Below are 20,423 nucleotides of genomic sequence, written 5' to 3' on the forward strand. Positions count from 1 at the left end.
AAGGGAGATGATCAATTCTGACTGTGGGCAGGGAAGCCCGTTGGCTGGGGCTGCAATAGAACCAGAGAAGAGGAGAAAGTGCACAGACAGAAGTTTTCCCTCTGTCCTCTCTCTGCCATGATGCGTGCTGCCTTCTACACCATGATGGGTTTAAGCCTCTGAGAGCACGAGCCTGGACAGTCCTGTCGGATGTTCTGTTACGGGGCTGGAAAATCTCACACATCCTCTTTCCCCGTATTCGAAGGATGTCTTGTCTTGTTCAAGATCTCAGTGGTCCCTGTGGCTCAGGAAAAGAGTTTATGTTTTATCTAGTCAGATAGTGGGGAAAATTCACAGGACAAACTATATAGGTTAGAAGTTATTAAGACCGGCTTTAAGTAGTGCTCATGAAATCTGCTGAGCAAGGCTATTGTCCTCTTCCAGAACAATTGGGCTTCTCTGAGATACAAACCACAGTCTCAGTGTGGAGAGAGAACTTCCCTGGGGGTGGGTGGGTGGAGTGGGGGAGCTGGTAGTTCAGCTCCCCCACTACCAACCTGAGAGAATAGCCACTTTATCTCGAAGACGCAGTTTACGTGAGAGGAGCTTAGCAGAGGGCCAGTGGCCAATGCTGAGGTTTCTATTTTATTTATATACCTGCAATATTAACACGATTAGCACTGATTTACTTTTGTTTCTCGCTATAAATTCAAAAGGTGGATTTCACATGCTCCGAGAATCACCAGTTCTTGTCGTGTGTTTGGTCAACCACTGACCCAGAGATCAGGTGATGGTAGTTAGGCCAATCACAGAGAGAGGGGAGTTAGGTTAATCATGGAGAGAGGGAGTTGGGTCAATCATGGAAGGAGGGGAGTTAGGCCAATCATGGAGGAGGGAGTTAGGTCAATCTTGGAGGGAGGGGAGTTAGGTCAGTCATGGAGGGAGGGAGATGTTCTGCAAAGGTATGTCTCATTCCCTTGTGATATCAGAGGTAGTTCCTCCAGGGGAACAGTATGCCAAACAGAAATGAGGATCTCGGCCCACAGAAGCCTATTTCAGTCCGCATTATTGCTGATTATATTTAATATGAAAAGGGAAATAGGCTTCTAGTGTGACTAAATGGTGCCATTTGGAGTTTTCACCCAGCAAGGCAGGACGCAGTTTAGAGGGAAAGATGAGGAAAGGATGGACCAAATATCATCTCTTTCCCCAGGGAGCTCTTAGACAAAGGCTCTGGTGGTCAGTTGCAAGTTGTAGCTGGGAAGTCAAGAAGCTACTGCAGGGGCCAGCAAGATGGCTCTGTGGGTAAAGGGCACTTGCTGTCAAGTCTATTGCTGTTAGTTGATTCCTGAGAACCACATGGTGGAAGAAGAGAACTGACTTCTACGAACTGTCCCCAACCTCCGTGTGTGCCCATGGCTCCATGCACTGTTCCTACATCACCAGCTAAATTTTATCTTATCACCCAATTTTTAAAAGTAGATATCTCTTCATACAATATGTTTTATATATTTTCCCTCCCCTACCTCCTCCCCACCCGCGTATCCGCCCAACTTCACGTTCTTTCTCTCTCACAAATAAAAAATAAAGTAAAAAGAATCAAAAGAAACAAACACAAAAAATGAGACAAAAGTTACCAAAATGAGTAAAAATTTTAAAACATTTAAATAAAGGAAGCTGCCACATAGTGTGTGAGGAAGCTGACAGAGCAATCAGAGTGTGTCTTTTGGAGCAGTTCTGGTGGTCAGCTCGCTAGCACAGCAGGTGACAGCCCACACTCTGCTGAATTACAGGCAGATGCGTTTCAAAGAAAATTTTCTCCGTATGGTCTTGCTTCAGGCTGAAGACTTACGTACAGTTGCCCATTTCTATGAAAATAAGAAGTGATCAATTGCAAAAAAAAAAATTAACTTTCAGAGGGAGGAGCGATTATATGAGCAAGAGGGGTCAAGACCACGACGGGGAAACCACAAAGACAGCTGACCTGAGCTAGTGGGAGTTCATAGACTCTGGACTGACAGCATGGGGCCAAACTAGGTCCTCTGAATATGGGTGACAGTTGTGTGGCTTGGTGTTTTTTGTGGGACCCCTGGCAGTGGGACCAGGATTTATCCCTGGTGCATGGGCTGGCTTTTGAAATAAAGAAAAGAAAGAACAAAAGAAAAATGCTTTGGAATATTAGAAATTTCCATCAATTAAGCCTATTCATTTATTTTTTGCTTGCTGGACATTGTATTTTTGAAGGCTGACCTTGTTATAATCTAGTGTTGAGAAGCGGCGTTTTGAAGCAACATCGTATTATCTCCCACCCTGGGTCTTAGAGCCACACGTGTGAAGAGAAGATGAGCAGCAATGTGACCAGTTACATATTTCTTCTCCCTCTTCAAGGAGACAGCTTTTCAATAGTAAGTTTTCATTTCTGTGGCCAGATGGTAAAAACACCCATAATACTTCATATATGGTCAGCAGTAAGGTTGGCATGATGGATTATGGAACCACCAAAATGGCATATTACAGTTATTAACTGATGATGATCACACACAGAAAGGGGAAGCATGCTCAGGGTTTATTTAAGGGAGACAAGAAAAGTAAAAGCAGGCTCCTATAATCATTCCACCGCATACGCATGTGGACAAGGTTTGGAAGATGAGGCAGCGAGATAGGAGTAAAGCAGTTCTGTTAGGATACTAGGAATCTGGACTCTCAAACGCAGCTTCCCATTTTTCAACAGGGTCTCCTGCAGACCAGGCTGTCCCCCAATCCACAGTGAGAATGACTTTGAACTCTTGATGCTCTTGCCTCTGCTCCCCCACCCCCCGCCAAGGGATGGGATTACAGAACCATGACTGCCATGCCCAGCAAAAATATTTTTCTTTAATATGATAAAAATCATAATGGTGGCAAAGAGAGTGAATTCAGCAGTCAGTGTCGTTGGCACAGAGGACTGCCACTAGTAAGCAGGCATCAGAACCTGTGGAGAGACGCGTCATTAACCCGCCCTCCTTCTCTGTGTGTGTCAACTCGGTGAATGTTAGGATCCACAGTACTGAAAACACTTCAGAGCAGTTGATAAGCTGAGCTGGAAGAGAGCCGGAACCTAACTGTACTTGGATCCCTCCCCCAGGATGATTGCAGCACAGAGTAAATCTTGAAACAGTTGTCCAATGCTCCAGCTTGCGTGTCTTGGCTGAATTCACATTTAGGAATCAAGAAATAGGCAGATGGGGAAAGAACCTGTGGTCCTAATTAAGTAGGAACACAGAGCAAGAGAAGTTGAATGGAGAAATTTCAAAAGTAGAATGCCTACCTCACATTAAGTAGAAAATGAGTATTTGAATTACTAGCAAAGGGAAAGGAACGAGTGCCTTTTTCGATTTCTAGCAGCTTGGAAGTTCTTAAAGGAGTCAAGGAACAGCCCTCTTGCTTCTTGTGTTAATATTAGTAATTTCTCAGGCTGTTGGTTTGAGTGAGTGGAATGTTCCCTTTTCCTCTAAGGGCTTGGGACATCTTTGTCCTCTTTCTTATATCTCTGTTCAAAAGAATAGCAGGTTTACCTCGAATAGAACCACAGTGTTGCAAGGCAGCACAGAGGAGGGGGTGGCTCAGTGGAAGATGCTAAGAAAAATCCACACAAGTCACAACTCACATTTTATTCTTTGGGTAAAGAAGGTTAAATCTCCCAGCTTGACATCTGAAACCCATTCATTTAGCACAGGAAGACATACACAAATGTATACTTAGATAGCTTCTGTATTTTAAATAGGTAAATGGAAGAATGTTTTTCTGAAATGCAACTTGAAAATGTGATTAAAAATAGCTTATATCTCTAAGTCAGTATTTGACCCTTGATTTGGAAACAGGACTCTGTGCACACATGCCCACACTATGTGAAACATTCTAAACTGTTTCCAGAAGGCAACTTCCCCAAATTCCAGACCTTAGCGGACACTCCAGTCCTCTCTCCTCAGAACCATGTAGGACTCGCTGAGCCCAAACAAACATCGTTCTGCCCTCTTCTGACAATGCCAACAGTGGCAAACATGGGGGAAAACTTTTGTTATGACATTTCCAATAACCTTCCCTATATAAATCATATTTTCTGCTTTCGAAACAGCTATTGAGACTTAGGAAACTACCACAGTCCTAGAGTCAGGCCCATGGGCTGCAAAGCTGTATGGCATTGCTTTGGGTTGCATCAACATTAAAACATTTTTTTTCCTTCAAACATATCTTACCCTCGATATTTTCAGTTTCAGTGCCCAGGAATGCATTGGTGTCTAATAGATAATATTTAGCAATGGAATACATCTGCTTTCATATATCTATAGAATTCTTTTGAGTAGTAGCAATTTAATCCACATTGCATGGTTTTGACCATGTATTGCATAACATGGGCATGCATTTTGCTGTAGCTTACTTGCTGCAACACACAGTCCCTTTGATTTACTATTTCAGAATCTGCTGCCTGGGAATGAATGATGCAAACAATTTAGAGTAAATCAGTCTTTTCCCCATTCCCCTTCCATAGAGCAGGAAACTGAAGGCTCGAAGATGAACTTTGTCCAGGATCACACATCTCATTTCTAACTGAGGCCTGACTAAAAAGATGACATACTTTTGATCTCAAACGTCATTCAAAAATTATGACTTTTACGAGTATAATTCTTTAGAAAGGACGGTTGACTTAAGCATCACAGAGTTGAACGTGAGATACATAAAAAAGATGAGCTCCCCAATTTTTTTTGTCCTCAAGTCACCTTTTGGGAGGTGACTAAAACTATTTGGTATAATAACTAGAATTAAATTTCCTTGAAGGGTATAAAATAATCCTAATTCTTAAGACTAAATCTGTCACTGTTCCTATAAATGTACTTATTCTACAAGAGGGGGTAAAATGACATTTCAGCTGATTATTCTTCTTATCGGTTGCAATTAAGCAAGAAAAACAGGAAATAAATTTTGGGATACTATTATGATGTTTCTTCCCTCAGCCACAAAATAGGAAATACTGAGATTTTTATCATGTAAATTTTACTGATCCAGTGAAACTTAATGAAATATGAGCTTCAATTCAATCTTACAAATGAACTCTTGCTTCATTGGCATTTACAGTCATGGTTGGGGGCAGGAGGTTGTTGAACAAATGTACACACGACAGCATTTCCAGAGGCTTATAACCATTGCATTTCATTCGAATTTTTCATAATGTTCAGGACTAGTTAATTCACTTTGCAGTTGCATGTTTTAAAAGGCATATAGTAATTCCTAGTACATGCCTCTACGCAATATTGAAGACAGAGAGACATACATATATGTGTTTGTGTATATGTAAATTTTGTTTTGTCTTGATAAAAAGAAATTCTAATCTATGAAAATGTTAATCAAGTCATTTTGCACCTGGTAAGGAAATACACGAATGTTGGTAAATATTTAAAAACTTCAGGTAAAGTTCCAGCAAATCAACTCAAATGAAGAGTTTAAGACGTAACACAGCCATCTGAAATAATAACTTTTCACATAACATAATCAACACTTTATTTGAAACGTGACCTTGCTAGAGGCTCAGGACTCAATTATACACTCCAGCTATTTTTAACTCCCCTTCCTCCAAAATCCAATCCATTTAAGGAGGAGGGTTTACCTATTCTATCTTGATTTTTATTTCTTCCAGCAGCTACCATACATGAAAAGCTTTTCAACATTTTCAACAGGCAAAACTCATTTTGTATAAAGGAACACAAACTTTTCCTCCCCTTTCTTCAGGCACACGTAGCCAGCTTCTGTGTGGACAGCCCTGCATCCTTTGATACCTGGCTCTCTCTAGATGCCCCTGACTGTCACCAGGGGCTTCCTTAGCACTTTGGGGGCTGCTTTACAAAGCATTCAACATTGTTTAAATTGTTCAGAAGCAAATGGAACTTTTTTCCCTATTTACTTCCTCTTCCCTAAAGAGAAGTAATCCTCAGCTCCTCCCTAGAATCTGCCCACTACATGCCTATTTACACAAGTATCAGGCACCAGAGGTCTGCACCCCGTCACATACCATGCCAGTTTCTAAGAGTACGAAGGCTGTTGGAGCAGAGATTTTTTTCCATTGGGAGCTGAGTGTAGCAACGTGTCTGTCAACACGGGACCCTTGGATGCCCAGATCAGACTATTGTCTCGTGGTCCCACCTGCCTTGGCTCTGATTGATGTAGCAACAGTATCTGTCATAAGGGCTGTTCTGCTTGTAGGAGCAAACGATGATACTGTCCTGGGGTACAAAGAAGATGCTGTCCTCGGGCTCAGGGTGGTCAGCTGAGCCCTTGACGTCCAAGGCACTGTAGGCGAGGGAACTGCCCGAGGGGCAGTAGCCATCCAGATATCTGGACGTCTCCTCCTGACGCCCACTCTGGACTAGACTCTGGCATTCTGCTTCCTCTGTGCGGGTGGGGGTGGTAATGGAGCTGGCCATAGGCACCTCACCTGGCCCCTGTGGGAGCAGCTTCCCTCTGAGGCCTGCCTTCTTAGCCAGTTCATCTGAGCTCCCCTTGCCGGATTCCAGGTCTGAGGGGGTCCTCAGCAGTTCCACCACTTCCTTGTCCTTGGGTTTCCGGAAACAGGGTAACTTGCGGACCCAGAGTAGCTCATTCTCTGGCCACTTGGTGCATCCCTCGGTTTTCCTGGCCAGGGCAATGGCTGCGATGCCTGGTAGGCAGATGGCTGGTCCGATGGCCAACAGAGGGATGTTCCCCAAAGTTTCCCCCTTCATGCCAGAGACAGTGAACATGAAGCCAAAGACCAGAAAAACACTGACCAGGGCCACCACCAGCCCAGTCCTCGGATTTATGTCATCAGGCCGCATCTTTCACTCCATTCAGGTTGGGAGCTGCTTGGTAGCCAGCGAGCACCCTTTCTCTCTTCTGTGGAAGTCGAAACCACAGGGGTTAAAACATCCAATCCAACTTCCCACCCGCCAACTCTTTCTTGCTATCTCTGAAAGACTCTTCTCTCTCTCTCTCTCTCTCTCTCTCTCTCTCTCTCTCTCTCTCTCTCTCCTGTCCTCCCCTCTGTCCTCTCTCTCTCCCCTCTTTTCCTCCCTCCCTTCCTTCCTCCCCCTCTCCTCACCCCCCCCCCCCCCCATCTACTATTGCAACCCTGTCTCTCTCACACCAACGTGTACCAAGTAGGGTCACGGAGTTACCTGAAGGCTTCTGCCACCTCCCGTAAATGGAGAGAGCCTGAATGTCTCCAGAAACCTTCCTATAGGCTGTCCCTCGATTCTCTTCCTAGGCGTAGAGAGCCAAGCCTGGCTTTTCCACCGACACCGCACATAGGAAGTGGAACAGGGGAGGAGGGTCTTTCCCAGCCTGGCTCTTGGCGTGTAGGTCGCCGGAGCTCTGGAAGCAGAGCCTGGCGCAGCGATCAGAGTGGGCGCGCAGCGCTGCCGCCGGCGGGGAGGGAGGACTCTGTCCCGGCAGGAGGAAAGCGCGCGAGCCTGGCCGCCTTACATCACTTGCATCGCTCTGGGAACAGAGATGGACGCGCGGGGGCGCGAGGGGGTCAGAGCCGGGTGGTCACGCCAAGCGGGCTGCGGGGGGCTTTCGTCCCAGAGCAGCGGGCGGGCGTGTCCAACCGCGTCCAAGCCGCTACCCTAAGAGGGAGAGCAGATCCTCTTGCCCACGAGGCAGCCGGTGCAACGTCCGAGTCTGGGTTCCAAATTCAGGGTCTGAGGGCTCCGGGGCCAGCGGGAGGTGAAAAGGGGACTTGCTACCTTGGCCAGTTCCAGATCTGAGAGATGTCTCTGCCCCGACAGCAGCCAGATGCTCTGGGGCTACCCCTACCCCTCTCCCTGGGCAGCTCCTCGAGGCGCGAGGTGCCCTCGAAGGAACCGGGTCGCACTCTGCTCCCTCCTAACCTGAGCACCCCAAGAGTGCGCCCGATTGTAGGAGCGCTAAGACCTCGGGGTCCTGCGTGCTCCTAGGAGTCACCAGAGTTTCCTCCGCTGGTCTCCCAGCTTTGCTCTTGGCAGAAGATGACTTTGGAAACTCAGTCCCACAACCCTGGTTCCAATGGCACCCAGTGGAGCAAGGAAAAAGGGATCCCGGTTCTGATCTTCATTCAGGGTTGTCCAGGTAGCCAGCAGGAGAGGCTTTGATTTGGCGATGGGTGATGCTGCTTTGTGCTGCTTGACTCCTGTCTGGCTAGTCTCAGGCAGGGTTCACGGGATGTATGGGTTTCTCTGGCCCAAAGGGAAGACTCGATGTGGCCGTAATTCTTCACCTGGACTGTTTAAGGTTGAGGAGAAGAAGTAGGAAGGTAAGAAGTACATTCTTTCATGTTGAGGCGCTGTTTCTGGGCAAGGAATTTTGATGCCCTGGACTTTTCGAACTAAGCTTGCCCTGTGTACCAGAGTGAGTGACACCACCTTCCTGAAAAGTAATTGTCGGGTGACTTATTTTATTTTATTTTTTTTTAAAAGAAAACAAATCATCTTTTTTAAAAAAATTTTACATACCAATCCAAATTCCCGCTCCCTGCTCCCATTCCCTCCACTTACCCTCCACCTCACCCCCCATGCAATCCTCAGAGAGGGTAAGGCACATTGCTCTGGGGAATGTCCAAGGCCCTCCCCACTATATCTAGGCTGCGCAAGGTATCCATCCAAAGAGAATGGGTCTTGCCCTCTTTGCTCATATTCTCACTCTGTCAGGAGACTTTTAACACTAGATGTCTGAGCAAACACTGTGAATATTACATACATATAAAGTTCCTAGCACATGGCTTTGGTGCATGATTCGTGTTCAAAATGCATTGGGATGTAGACTCTTTTCCTCTCATCCTACGATCCTAGTGCTCTCAATGGAAAGTGGGAGCCAAATCATCAAAGACCTGCTTGTAGCTGAGGATGCTTGGCTTTACCCACTAAGCGGTTAAGCACAGTGGGAGGGGTTTAGGCAGAGATTATTGCAAGCTTTCAAGGTTTTGACAGATGGTGCCATCAGGTTAGAGGGTGTAAGTCAGAGCTTGGAGCCTCGTTCATGACGCCAGGCAAGATGGGACGTGGCCGCAAGAATCCCAAGACGGGAGAGGTCCTTGAAAGAAATTGGTTCTGAAGAGCGATTGCGGATGGGTTGGTGCACCCTGGCTTGAGGCAGAGGGAAGAGCCAAGGTGGATCCACTGGTTTCTCATTTCAGCCAGGGTCACCAGAAGCCGGGCTTCTTCTCATTTTTATTCTGGTGTTATCGTGTGTGTCTCTTGTATTCAAGCTTATTAAATTGCGGTTGCAGAACCACTTAAGAAGGAGGGAAGAAGAAAGGGCGGAGGGCTAAAGTGAAGGACCAGACGGGCGGCTATTTGGACCAGGAAAGTGGTGGCTTTGCTGTCATCTCTAAGTGCAGGTATCTGCTTCTGTAGGCAGATGTGTCTGGGCGGCAGAGGAGCCTGAGGACCCACACCTGTTAGTCTGTTTCCCAGACTCACTGCTGCTCTGGAAGTTGGTTTTGTTCAGGAAAGGGGGGAACCAATTAGTTACTTGTACTCCAATTACGGAACACTCTTCTCTCCCTGAAGCCCCCGTTCTCATCCTTTATTGGTACCCACTCATCCTCCCATCACTCACTTGGAGGCTATGTCCTAGAATCCTCCATTTGTATAAGTGGAACTTGTTCTGTCGCTGGCCCTCCCTCTCTGCGCTCTCCTGCCTTACCCGCTCCTTCCAGGGTCGTTTCAAACAGCTTGATGGCTCCTAAGCCTCTTTCACTCCTCCTGTTCCCTCAGTTTCCGGTTTATAGCATCCAATTGCCTGCTTGATATTGCCCTTTGGATCATCTCTAGACGGCTCACGTTTACATGCCAGCGGGAACTCTCCTGTCCTCCAAGCTTCTCTTTCTCAGTGAGCTCCTTATATCCTGTAGGGCTAACAACATAGTTGGAACTAGAAGCTGTTTTTCTTTCTGCTAGAATTTCGTCTCCTAGGTCCTCTGGCTATCTCCTTGTCTGCTGTGACCCTACGAAAGCCACTCCACCATCCCAGGTTTCCACTTCTTTTAAAGTGATTTTTATTATTTTGTTTTTACTAGCACATATTCGTTATACATAATATTAGGCTTCATGATGACATTTTCACTCCTATATTGGTATATTTCAAACATATTCATCCCCATTACTCTCTCTTCCTCTGAGTCCCTTCTTCTTCCCGGATTTTCTCCTTTTAGTTTTATAACATGGCTGATTTCCCCCATCACCATCATTCCAGTGGACACATATTGTCAGGCAAAAGGGCCAAGTACAGTGAAAGTACATTAGTTTAAAAAAATCACATCATGGCACTGGAGAGTTGGCTCAGCAGTTAAAAGCACCTGCTGCTCTTGCAGAGAAGCTGGGTTCTGTTTCCAGCACCTACACGGTGGCTCCCCACTGCCTCTAACTCCAGGTCCAGTGCACCCAACGCCGCCTCCAGGCTCTGTGGGCAGCAGGCAGGCAGCAGAACACTCATATACGCAAAAAGATCATCACGACAGTTGGGATTTCTTCCTTGGTGGGGTGTTTTAAGTTCCTCTCTCCCTGAGATGTTTCGATGTTTCGTGCAGACTGTGCTAATGAGGGAGGTCCACTTCACAGTCCCAGTTAGAATCTACAGAGCCAGGTTTAGGGTGTGTCCCCCACCCCCATGGCTTTTAGACCAGTTGCTGTTCAGAGTGAGTTTCTGGTCCTCCTGTCTTCAACTGAGCTGTGTTATCTTCCCTTTCTATCTTGATATTCCCTGGCTGCCACCTGTATGCCTTCTGGGATCTCACTTTAAATAAATTTATATACAGGGCTGAGGAGATAGTTTTGTTGGTACAGTGCCTGCTTTACAGACATAGTGACCCCATTTTGGATGCCTAGCCCCCACTTAAAAGCTGGGTGTGGTAGCATGTCCTAAACACCGGTACTGGGGGTTGAGACTCGGATGCCTGGAGCCCATTGGCTAGCTGGTTTAGCTGAATGCATGAGCGCCAGGTTTAGTGAGAAACCCTGTCTCAAATCATAAGGTGGAGCTCAATAGAAGAAATCACCCAGCTTCAATCTCTGACCTTCACACCCAGGTGGCATGCACATGTGTATACCCACATGAACCTGTACATACGATACACAGACCAGACACACAGACACACAGGCACAGTGTGTCTGTTATATCTTTGTCATCTTGACACAAACTGGAGTCATCTGGGAAGAGGAAACTCCAATGAAGGTGTCCTCCTCAGATTGCCGATAGGAAAGTCTATTGGAGTATTTCCTTGAGCAGTGATTGGTGTGGGAGGGTCCAGCCCACTGCAGGAAGCACCACCCCTGCGCAGATGGTCCTGGGTTAAATAAGAAATCCATGAGATACCTGAGTAATCCATGGAGAGCAAGCCAGTAAGTAGCTCCATTCTGTGGCTTCTGCTTCAGTTCCTGCCTCCCGGTTCCTGTCTTGAGTCCCTGCCGTGACTTCCCTCAGGACAGACAGCAGAAAGGACACCAGAACACACAGATGCACAGACGCAACTCCTTTATAAATCTTTTCTCTTGCAAGAAAGAAGAGGGTTGTGTATTATGTTGGCCGTTTTCCTTCACCAGGTTTTATTGGTGAGGCTTCTAATCTGCCATCTGACTCAGATGGATGAAATATTTGGGTGAGGAATCGGCTGAACCCCATCTCATCTCTATTCTTCCTCAGTTCTCTGGCAGCCACTCCTGAGGGGCTGAACTGATGTCAGTATTGGGCAGCTCTGCCAAATGTAGTGCTGGAAATCCAACTGGGTTCTCACGGAAGCAAGGCCGTCAGGCAAAGGCTTCCTCTTATTTGTAGAAACAGTGAATTCCATTCTGCCTTCTTAAGCTGTGTGGTTCATCTCCTTAGGCACTAGGTAAGTCCTGGGCATAAAATCACAGGAAACCCCAATTACTGTTTAATTATAAGGCTCATTCTCAATGCCAGTCTTTCCCAGGAGTACCTTGAGATGGTCTCTGGACAGCAGGTGTTCTTGCCCACATCAGCACAAATAGTGGGTGGAGATGGGAGTCATCACTCAGGGATAGATAAGCCATCTTCATATTTACTTTCTTGCCCATGTGGACCAATAGTGCCAGAATTCTAAAACTTTAAGCAGTTCTTGCAATCCATGCAGGTGTATGATCATGAACAAAAGCATTTCTTGTAAGAGAAAATTCAGAGAACAAAACAAGGCTTCGGGAGGTGGGTGTCTGGGGAGAAAACAAGGAACACTTTACTTCCGAAATCATGGCATGCTGGAATTTGTTGGCTACCCTGACTTTCTTATACAGATAGAATTCAGAAAGTTTTATTTTAATTTTCCTCAGTTATTTGTACTTGAGTGATTATGATGTGCATGGTACTGTGCTAGGGACTGGGCAGACAGGCCGGACGAGCCAGTCTGCCTCTCTAGAACTACAGAGAATAAGACATGCACATGGGTTAGAGCGATACAGATTACAAGGTGTCTGTGAAAGGCCTCTGGACATCAGTGGCTGTGTGCTCACGGTGCTGTGTCAACATTAGGCCAGCTTTGGCGTGTTCTGTGTCTTCCTTCTAGCGCTACAAAGTCACTGTTAGGTTGATGCCAGTTTTGTAGCATAGGGACAAAGGCATGGAGCCAACCACATATTTGGCAGTGAAGCGCATACCCTGGACTCATCTCCCTTCAGGGGCCTCCTTACTACACATCACGTCTTTTCCCCCTTCAGTTACCTTACTGCTACAGGACCCTGGTCTGTGGGCTTCTGGAAACTGGAAGATGAAGACAGGGAGTTTTTGTCTGGTGATAACAATAATAAAGCGGTAAAGCTGAAGCAGACCTGAACAGCAGTAGGGACAGCACACATACGTAGACCGTCACATTCAATTGCAGCAGGCTACATGTTCCTTCAGCATGCACATATTCTCCAGGATAGAACATGCGTTAAACCACAAAGCTTACTAAGTTTATTTAAGAAGGCTGCAATCATATCAAGATTTTACTACATTTATAGTAGAATAAATCCAGAATTCAATAAGGAGGGAAATTGGAAAATTCACAATTACGTGAAAATGAAACAACCTGCCTCTGAACAAGTGGTTCAAAGAGGGACGAAAAAACAGTATCTTGAGACAAAGAAAATTGAAATGCCATATAAAAGTCTACAGTCTACAGCCAAAACAGTTCTCAGAGGCAAGTTTATAGAGCTAAATATTGTAGGAAGAAAGAGGAAAGACCGAGGTAATCAGCCCAAGTTTACACATAGAAATACTAGGGAAGAAAAGCAAACTAAATCCAAAGTTAATTGAGGGATAAATAATAAAGGCAAGTGTAGAAATAGATACTAAAACTGAAAGTTTTAATAAAATTGGCAGTAGGTCCTTTAAAAAGAGAGACAAATTGGATACACTTATGTGCAGCATGAGAGAGAAAAGAACTCCAAAGAAAGAGATAAATCCCTAGAACATGGGACTTCCTAGGACTAAGTCGTCAAAAAAAATCTCAATAAACCGAAGAATATAAACAGACCAATAGCAACAGGTAAGGGACCGAATCTGTACTCAGTATCCCCAGCAATGAAAATCCTATGCTCTAAGGGTTTCTCTGTGGATTCTGTCAAATGGTTAAATAAAAACTAATGCTAATACTTCTTAAACTCTTCCTCAAAATTGAAGAGAACATTTCCAAGACCATTTTATGAGTCCAGAATTAACCTAACATCAAAGCTACCCCATGAGAAAAGAAAATTACAAGCCAACGTATTTGATGAACATGGATGGAGACATTCTCAGATGAACGTAGATAAGACATTCTCAACAAAAAACTAGCAAACTGAATTCTGTAACTGTTGTGAAATATTCCTTTACACTGTGTGAAGATGTGTCACTGTGATTGGTTGAATAAAAAGCTAAATGGCCAATAGTTAGGCAGGAGGTATAGCAGGGACTTCTGAGCAGAGAGAGCTCTGGGAAGAAGAAAGGCGGAGCTACCTGCCAGATGCAGAGGAGGCAGCATGGGCAGTACAGAGTAAGTAACTGAACCACACAAAAGAATGTAGATTAAGAAATATGGGTTACTTTAAGTTATTAGAACTAATTAAGAACAAACTTAAGCTAATGCTGAGCTTTCCTAATTAATAATAAATTTTGGTGTCTTTTTTTATGTGTGAACTGTCAGCCCAAAGAAAAATCAATCTACAAATAACACACTAAGAAGCTCAAATAAGATTGTACTAGGGGCTCAAGAATGGGTTTCTATATGCAAATAAGTAACTGTGCCACAATACATTAACAGAATAAAGAATATGATTTAAATGATTATATTAATATATACAGGAAAAGTCTAAAAAGATCAGACATAAATTGGCCATCCTTCATGGTGGTGGTGGCATATGCCTTTAATCCCAGCACTTGGGAGGAAGAGGCAGGCAGATCTCTGTGAGTTTGAGGCCAGCCTGGTCTACAAGAGCTAGTTCCAGGACAGGAACCAAAAGCTACAGAGAAACCCTGTCTCAAAAATCATAAATAAATAAATAAATAAATAAATAAATAAATAAATAGTTCTTCACAGGTTGAGTCTAGAAAGAATACTCCCAGCATAATAAAAGCCATATATGACAAACCCATACTTAGTACCATATCCAGTGGTGAATGGCTGGAAGCTTTTCCTCTAGGATTAGAAATGAGAAAGATGCCCACTCTCAATACTTCTACTCGAAAGGGTGCTAGAAGTCCTTTCTTGAGTAACGAGATCAGAGAACCAAATAACAGACATCCAAACCAGGAAGGAAGAAGGTAAAATTTCTGATTAAAGATAATAAAATATTTCATATATCTATGCATATATATATTGCCTTGAAGATTCCACCAGAAATTTGTCAACAATAATAAATTAATTCAGCAAAATTTCCTGACACAAAATCATAATAAAATTAGTTATATTTCTATATAATAACAAGGAGGAATATAAAAAAGAAAATTTAAAAAATTTCCAATTTCTAAAACAATTAGAAGGAATAAAATTCTTTTATAAACTTTTTTTCTTTTTTAAATTTTTGATTCATTTCACATGCTAACCACAATTCCTCTCCCTCTCCTTTCCCCATTTCCTCCACCTCCCATCATCCTGGGCTCCCAATTCACTCCTCAGAAAGGGTAAGGCCTCCTCCCATGGGGAGTCAGCAAAGCCTGGCACATCAAGTTGAGGCAGGACCAAGCCCTCCCCTTGCATCAAGGCTGAGCAAGGCATCCCACCCTATGGAATGGCTCCAAAATGTCAGCTCAAGCACTAGGGATAGATCCTGATCCAACAGCCAGGGGCCCCACAAACAGACCAAGCCACATAACTGTCACCTATATATGCAGTCTGCCTAGTTTGGTTCCATGCAGGTTGCCCCAGGCTGTTGGTCTAGAGTCCATGAGCTCCCACTAGCTCAGGTCAGCTGTCTTTGTAGGCTTCCTGTCATGATCTTGACCTCCCCTGCTCATATAATCCCTCCTCCCTCTCTTCAACTGGACCCCCAGAGCTTGACCCAGGATCTCTGCATCTGCTTCCATCAGTTACTGGATGAAAGTTCTATGATGACAATTAGGTTAGTCATCAATCTGATTACAGGAGAAGACCAGTTCAGGCACCCTCTCCACTATTGCTAGAAGTCTTAGCTGGGGTCGTCCTTGTGGATTCCTGGGTATTTCCCTAGCACCAGGTTTCTCCCTAACCCCATAATGGCTTCCTCTACCAAGATATTTCTTTCATTGCTCATCCTCTCCATCCCTCCCCAAACTTGACTATCCTGATCCCTCATGTTCTCACCCCCACTCCCTTCCCTCTACCTCCTGCCTCCAGTTTACCCAGGAGATCTTATCTATTTCCCATTCCTAGGGAAGCCCAGGCATCGTTCTTAAATTCTTTGTTTCCTAGCTTCTCTGGGGCCGTAGACTGTAACTTGGTTATCCTTTGCTTTATATCTAATATCCACTTGTGAGTGAGTACATACTGTGTTTGTCTTTCTGGGTCTGGGTTACCTCACTCAGAATTATTTTTTTTTCTAGTTCCATCCATTTGTCTGCAAATTTCATAATGTCATTGTTTTTTACAGTTGAGTACTACTCCATTGTGTAAATGTACCACATTTTCTTTATCCATTCTTAGGTTGAGGGGCATCTAGGTTATTTCCAGGTTCTGACTATTTTATGAATAATGCTGCTATGAGCAGAGTTGAACAAGAATCCTTGTGGCATGATAGATTGAGTATCTTTGGGTATATGCGCGAGAGTGCTATTGCTGGATCTTAAAGTAGATTGATTCCAATTTCCTGAGAAACAGCCATACTGATTTCCAAAGTGACTGTACAAGTTTGCACTCCCACCAACACTGGAGGAGTATTCCCCTTACTCCACATCCTCTCCAGCATAAGCTGTCATCAGTGTTTTTGATCTTAGCCATTCTGACAGGTGTAAGATAGAATCTCAGAGTTGTTTTGATTTGCATTTCCCTGACGACTAAGGATACTGAGCAATAGAAAAAAATAACATTCTTATAAATAAACCTGACAAAAGAGTTAGAAGATCTTCAAACTTCCACCTGTGAAACACCGATAAGAAAACTTGAAGGATACACAAATGAGCAGAATTCTATATCATTAAAAATGTACATTTTTCTCAAGAGACTCTGTAGACTTACAAAAATCTCTGTCAAATTTTCAATGGAATTTTTCACAGGAACAGGGAAAATGTGTCTCATGTGAAACCATCACTCTCTCCCCATCCAAAATCATCTTAATCAAGAACACAACGTGATGTTTCATGGTTTCTGATATCACATTATACCATAGGTTATGTATTCCAAACATTATGATACCGGCATAAAAATAGACCCACAAAACAACTGAACAGAACAGAGCATTTGGAAGCAAACTCATCCATATACCATTAACCGATTTTTAGCATCATTGACAGAAATATAAAATAAGGGAAGGGTAGTCCTTCACCAAACTGTATTGGGAAAAACAGAATATTTTACATGTAAAAGAGTGAAATTAGAACCTTATCTGATATTATATACAAAAAGCAATTCAAAATAGATGAAATGCTGTTTAATATGACTTGCAGAAGAGAGGCAGAAAGAAAATAGACAAATGATATCACATCAAACAAAAGAGCGCTTGCCTATCAAAAGAAGCATTCAGTAGAGTGAATCCTTCTACATAATGAAGAAGATTCCCTGCATGTCATTTATCTGATAAGGAATTTATAATCAAAAGATAGATGTGATGGTTTGAATAAGAATGCCTCCCATAGACATAGACTTATAGATTCGAAAGCTTGACCACCAGGGAGTAATAATTCTTGAGAAGGATTAGGAGGTGTGGCCTTATTGGGAGAAGTGTGTCACTAGAGGCTTTGAAGTTTCAGAAGTTCAAACCAGGTCAGTGTTTCTCTCTTCCTACTACCCATGGATCTGGAGGTAGGACTCTCAGCTACTTCTCCAACATCACGTCTGCCTGTGTCTGCCATGCTTCCTGCCATAATGAAAATAGACTAAACCCCTAAAACTGTAAGCAAGGTCCAATTAAATGTTTTCCTTCATAAAAGTTGCAGGGGCATAGTGTCTCTCCACAGCAATAGAATACCGACTTAGGCAATTTATAAAGCTAAAATGACTTAGCATCAAATTAACTAGTACTTTAAGTAGGCAAGGAACTCAAATAGATATTCTCAAAAGAAGATATACAAATGACCAGCAGGTATATTTAAAAAGTGTTGAACATCACAAATCATCAAGGAACTGCTAATTAAATCCACGATGAGATTCATGATTCATGCTATTACTGGGTCGAGAGAGGACTCTGGAAAGAAGAGAGGTGGAGATAGGACAGTAGACTTGGAGCGAGTCGGACGTGCTGTGCTGAAGAAAGACAGCAGCCACACGACAGGAGGCAGATTAATAGAAGCAGCTCCAGAGCAGGCTGGAAACAGCCTAAGCTAAAAGCCAAGCTTTCACAGTAATAATAAGTCCCTGTCATGATTTGTAGACTGGTGATCCAAGAAAGTCAGACGAGAAAGCTTGCTACACTGGGCCTTTCACCTCAGGCCCTCATCCTCACACAGCAAATACGGCCCCAGTGAGCCTTCTGCTCAGTTCTCAAGACAGGTGTTGTAATGGCGTTTTGTGTGCAGAGATCTAAGAAAAGCAAATTTCAGTGACAATGATATGCCATTTCCCCGTGAGATTTGCCTATGAAAATAGTAGCAGGGTCGAGGAGAGCTGTGCTGAGGCGAGGACTCTTGTGTACGGGTGTTGGGAATAAACTGAGGCTACTTCTTAATTGCAAGAAATCTATCCAGACACATGAAAAGCCTTAAAAACCTTTCTCAAGGTCACTGTATTTAAAATAATGTGCCAGATATGGTGGCGGACACCTTTAACCTCAGCACTCAGACTCTCTGTGAGTTTAAGGCCAACCTGGTCTACATGGTGAATTCTAGGCCAGTCAGGACTACATAGAGAGACCTTGTCAAAGAAGAAAAAGAAAGCCAAGAATAATTGCTAGTTATGGAAAGAACCAGTCCTGGCATCAAATGAACCAACATTTGATCTTGAAGTATAGAGGCGGATCCTCTACCTCACCCCCGCTTCACCAGAGGGGACCACCATTCATGCAGAAGGAAGGTCACATCTGACTTTCTGGAAGCAAGAGTCTCTCAAGGCTTTCCATACACACACCAGCCCATTTTCATGAAATTACTAAAGTCCTTTTGGCCTGACCTCATATCCGCTGGGACCGCCAAATGTGCAGGAGGGCATGATGGTTGAGACAAAACCCGAACCTTCATTACTGCTCTTGGATTCTTCAAACCCACGTCGGGGAACTGCATGTGTTGTTGAGTTCAAGGCTATGGAATCAGAATGGGAGGTCATTTCATGGCAGTCTTCAAAGTTGAGGTAAAAAAGACACAGAAATGCATGTGCTGTACTGTCTAATATTATAACCATAAGCTCCACGAGACTGCTAGGATTGATTAAAATTCCATTTCTTGGTTGTCTTATTTATGTTTCTAGTGCTATCTGTGTTTCTGTAGTCACAGGCAGCTCTTGACTATCATATCAGGTTGTGTAGATTTCGTTACTACAGAACCTTCTAGTTGACTCATTACAGAGTTTATTGTCCATTTGGCCCAGGTATGATCACTCTTGCAGTCTCTCCTGTGAGAATAATCCGTGGCATAAAATCTTGTGTTCAAAGCAGTAATTTACAGTGTTGTTACTGGGAAACTTTGAAATGTCTAATGAAATAGGAGAGGTAACATTGAGGCTAGCATGTTCACTGGGTTCCAAGCATTTGCTTAAGAGCACAGCACGGCCATAAAATTGTAACTTTAAAGACAGTATGACACACAAAATGGCCTTGACATAATATTAACTGAAAAACCCTAAGAATACATCCTCTACATGTAATAATATTCTGTTTGCTAAAGGAATTGCAATAGAAGACTGAAGGTAAATAATCTCAACACACTAGCCGTGATTATATCTAGGCAGAACATTGCACAATTGCAATAATTTTTATGTCTATGATTTTTAAAAATCTTCTACTTTTAATTTGTAAAAGGATGCTCTTTAGTGTGTACCGAGTAGTCATTAAGCAGCAGTTAAATGGATGAACAATGCTGGAAGACTTAAAGACTGAACACGGTCATTTCCCCCAGTCTTGTATTTCCTTATATTCGTCCTGACCCCGCCCGCCATCATTGTGGTAAAGGATATGGGCTGTCTCGGGAGAATATCAAAACTGACCTGCTGTTGCATCTTGAGGTTCCTCCCGTCCATATGAATCACTTTTCAGATTTCTTCTCTTTTGAAACTTGACTCTTTTTTAGTTTTAAACGTGGCTGCCTTGAGGTTGAGTCTCGATTTTTCTCTTCCTGACTGTATTTCGATTCACGCGTTTAGTAAATGCTCCCTGAGAGCCTTCCGGTATCTGGTTGGGTTCCCACCGCTCCCAGCTCAGCTACCCTGGACTAAGATCCCTGCTAGAGGCTGCAAGTACTCTTCTGACCGTCCGTCCTTTACTTGGGGCCTGCAGAGAGGCAGCAGTGTCAGTTATTTCCCCAGTGCTCAATTAACAGAGTTTTCAAAATCTTGCCATGCACTAGGATTTGTTAGACTGTGCTAAGCGTGTTACAGAGTGCATAAGAAACATGCAATTTTCAAAGATACCAAGTTAAACGACAACTAGTGCAAGCTTAAGGAGCTAGTTTACTGACTCCATAGGTGACAACCTTTCTGGTGTCTGAGTGCTTCCGACTGAACATCCGTTTACTCTACAGGATGGAGCCTATTCACCAGCCTGCCTTCCTTACATTGTTTCTCTTCTGAGTCCACAAAAGATCTTCAGGATAGGAATAAAGAAATGGCAATGAAACAGACTCTCAGAATCTTAACGAGCTGGAAATAGAGA

The 20,423-nt window shown here is 43.9% G+C and overlaps 1 protein-coding gene across 1 annotated transcript; it reads right to left on the reverse strand.

Moving 5' to 3' along the window:
• Window positions 1–3,614: 3,614 nt before the first annotated feature.
• On the reverse strand, window positions 3,615–7,529 carry Tmem215 (transmembrane protein 215). Its single transcript, XM_048420672.3, has 2 exons — window positions 7,164–7,529; window positions 3,615–6,882 (listed from the first exon to the last, which is right to left on the reverse strand). Exon 2 carries the CDS (start codon window positions 6,822–6,824, stop codon window positions 6,129–6,131), a length of 696 nt encoding a protein of 231 aa, XP_048276629.1. The 5' UTR covers window positions 6,825–6,882; window positions 7,164–7,529; the 3' UTR covers window positions 3,615–6,128.
• Between the last annotated feature and the right edge of the window lie 12,894 nt (window positions 7,530–20,423).

The sequence above is a fragment of the Myodes glareolus genome, chromosome 16 (assembly GCF_982192425.1).
Source record: "Myodes glareolus chromosome 16, mMyoGla1.1, whole genome shotgun sequence".
Classification (NCBI taxonomy): Eukaryota; Metazoa; Chordata; class Mammalia; order Rodentia; family Cricetidae; genus Myodes; species Myodes glareolus.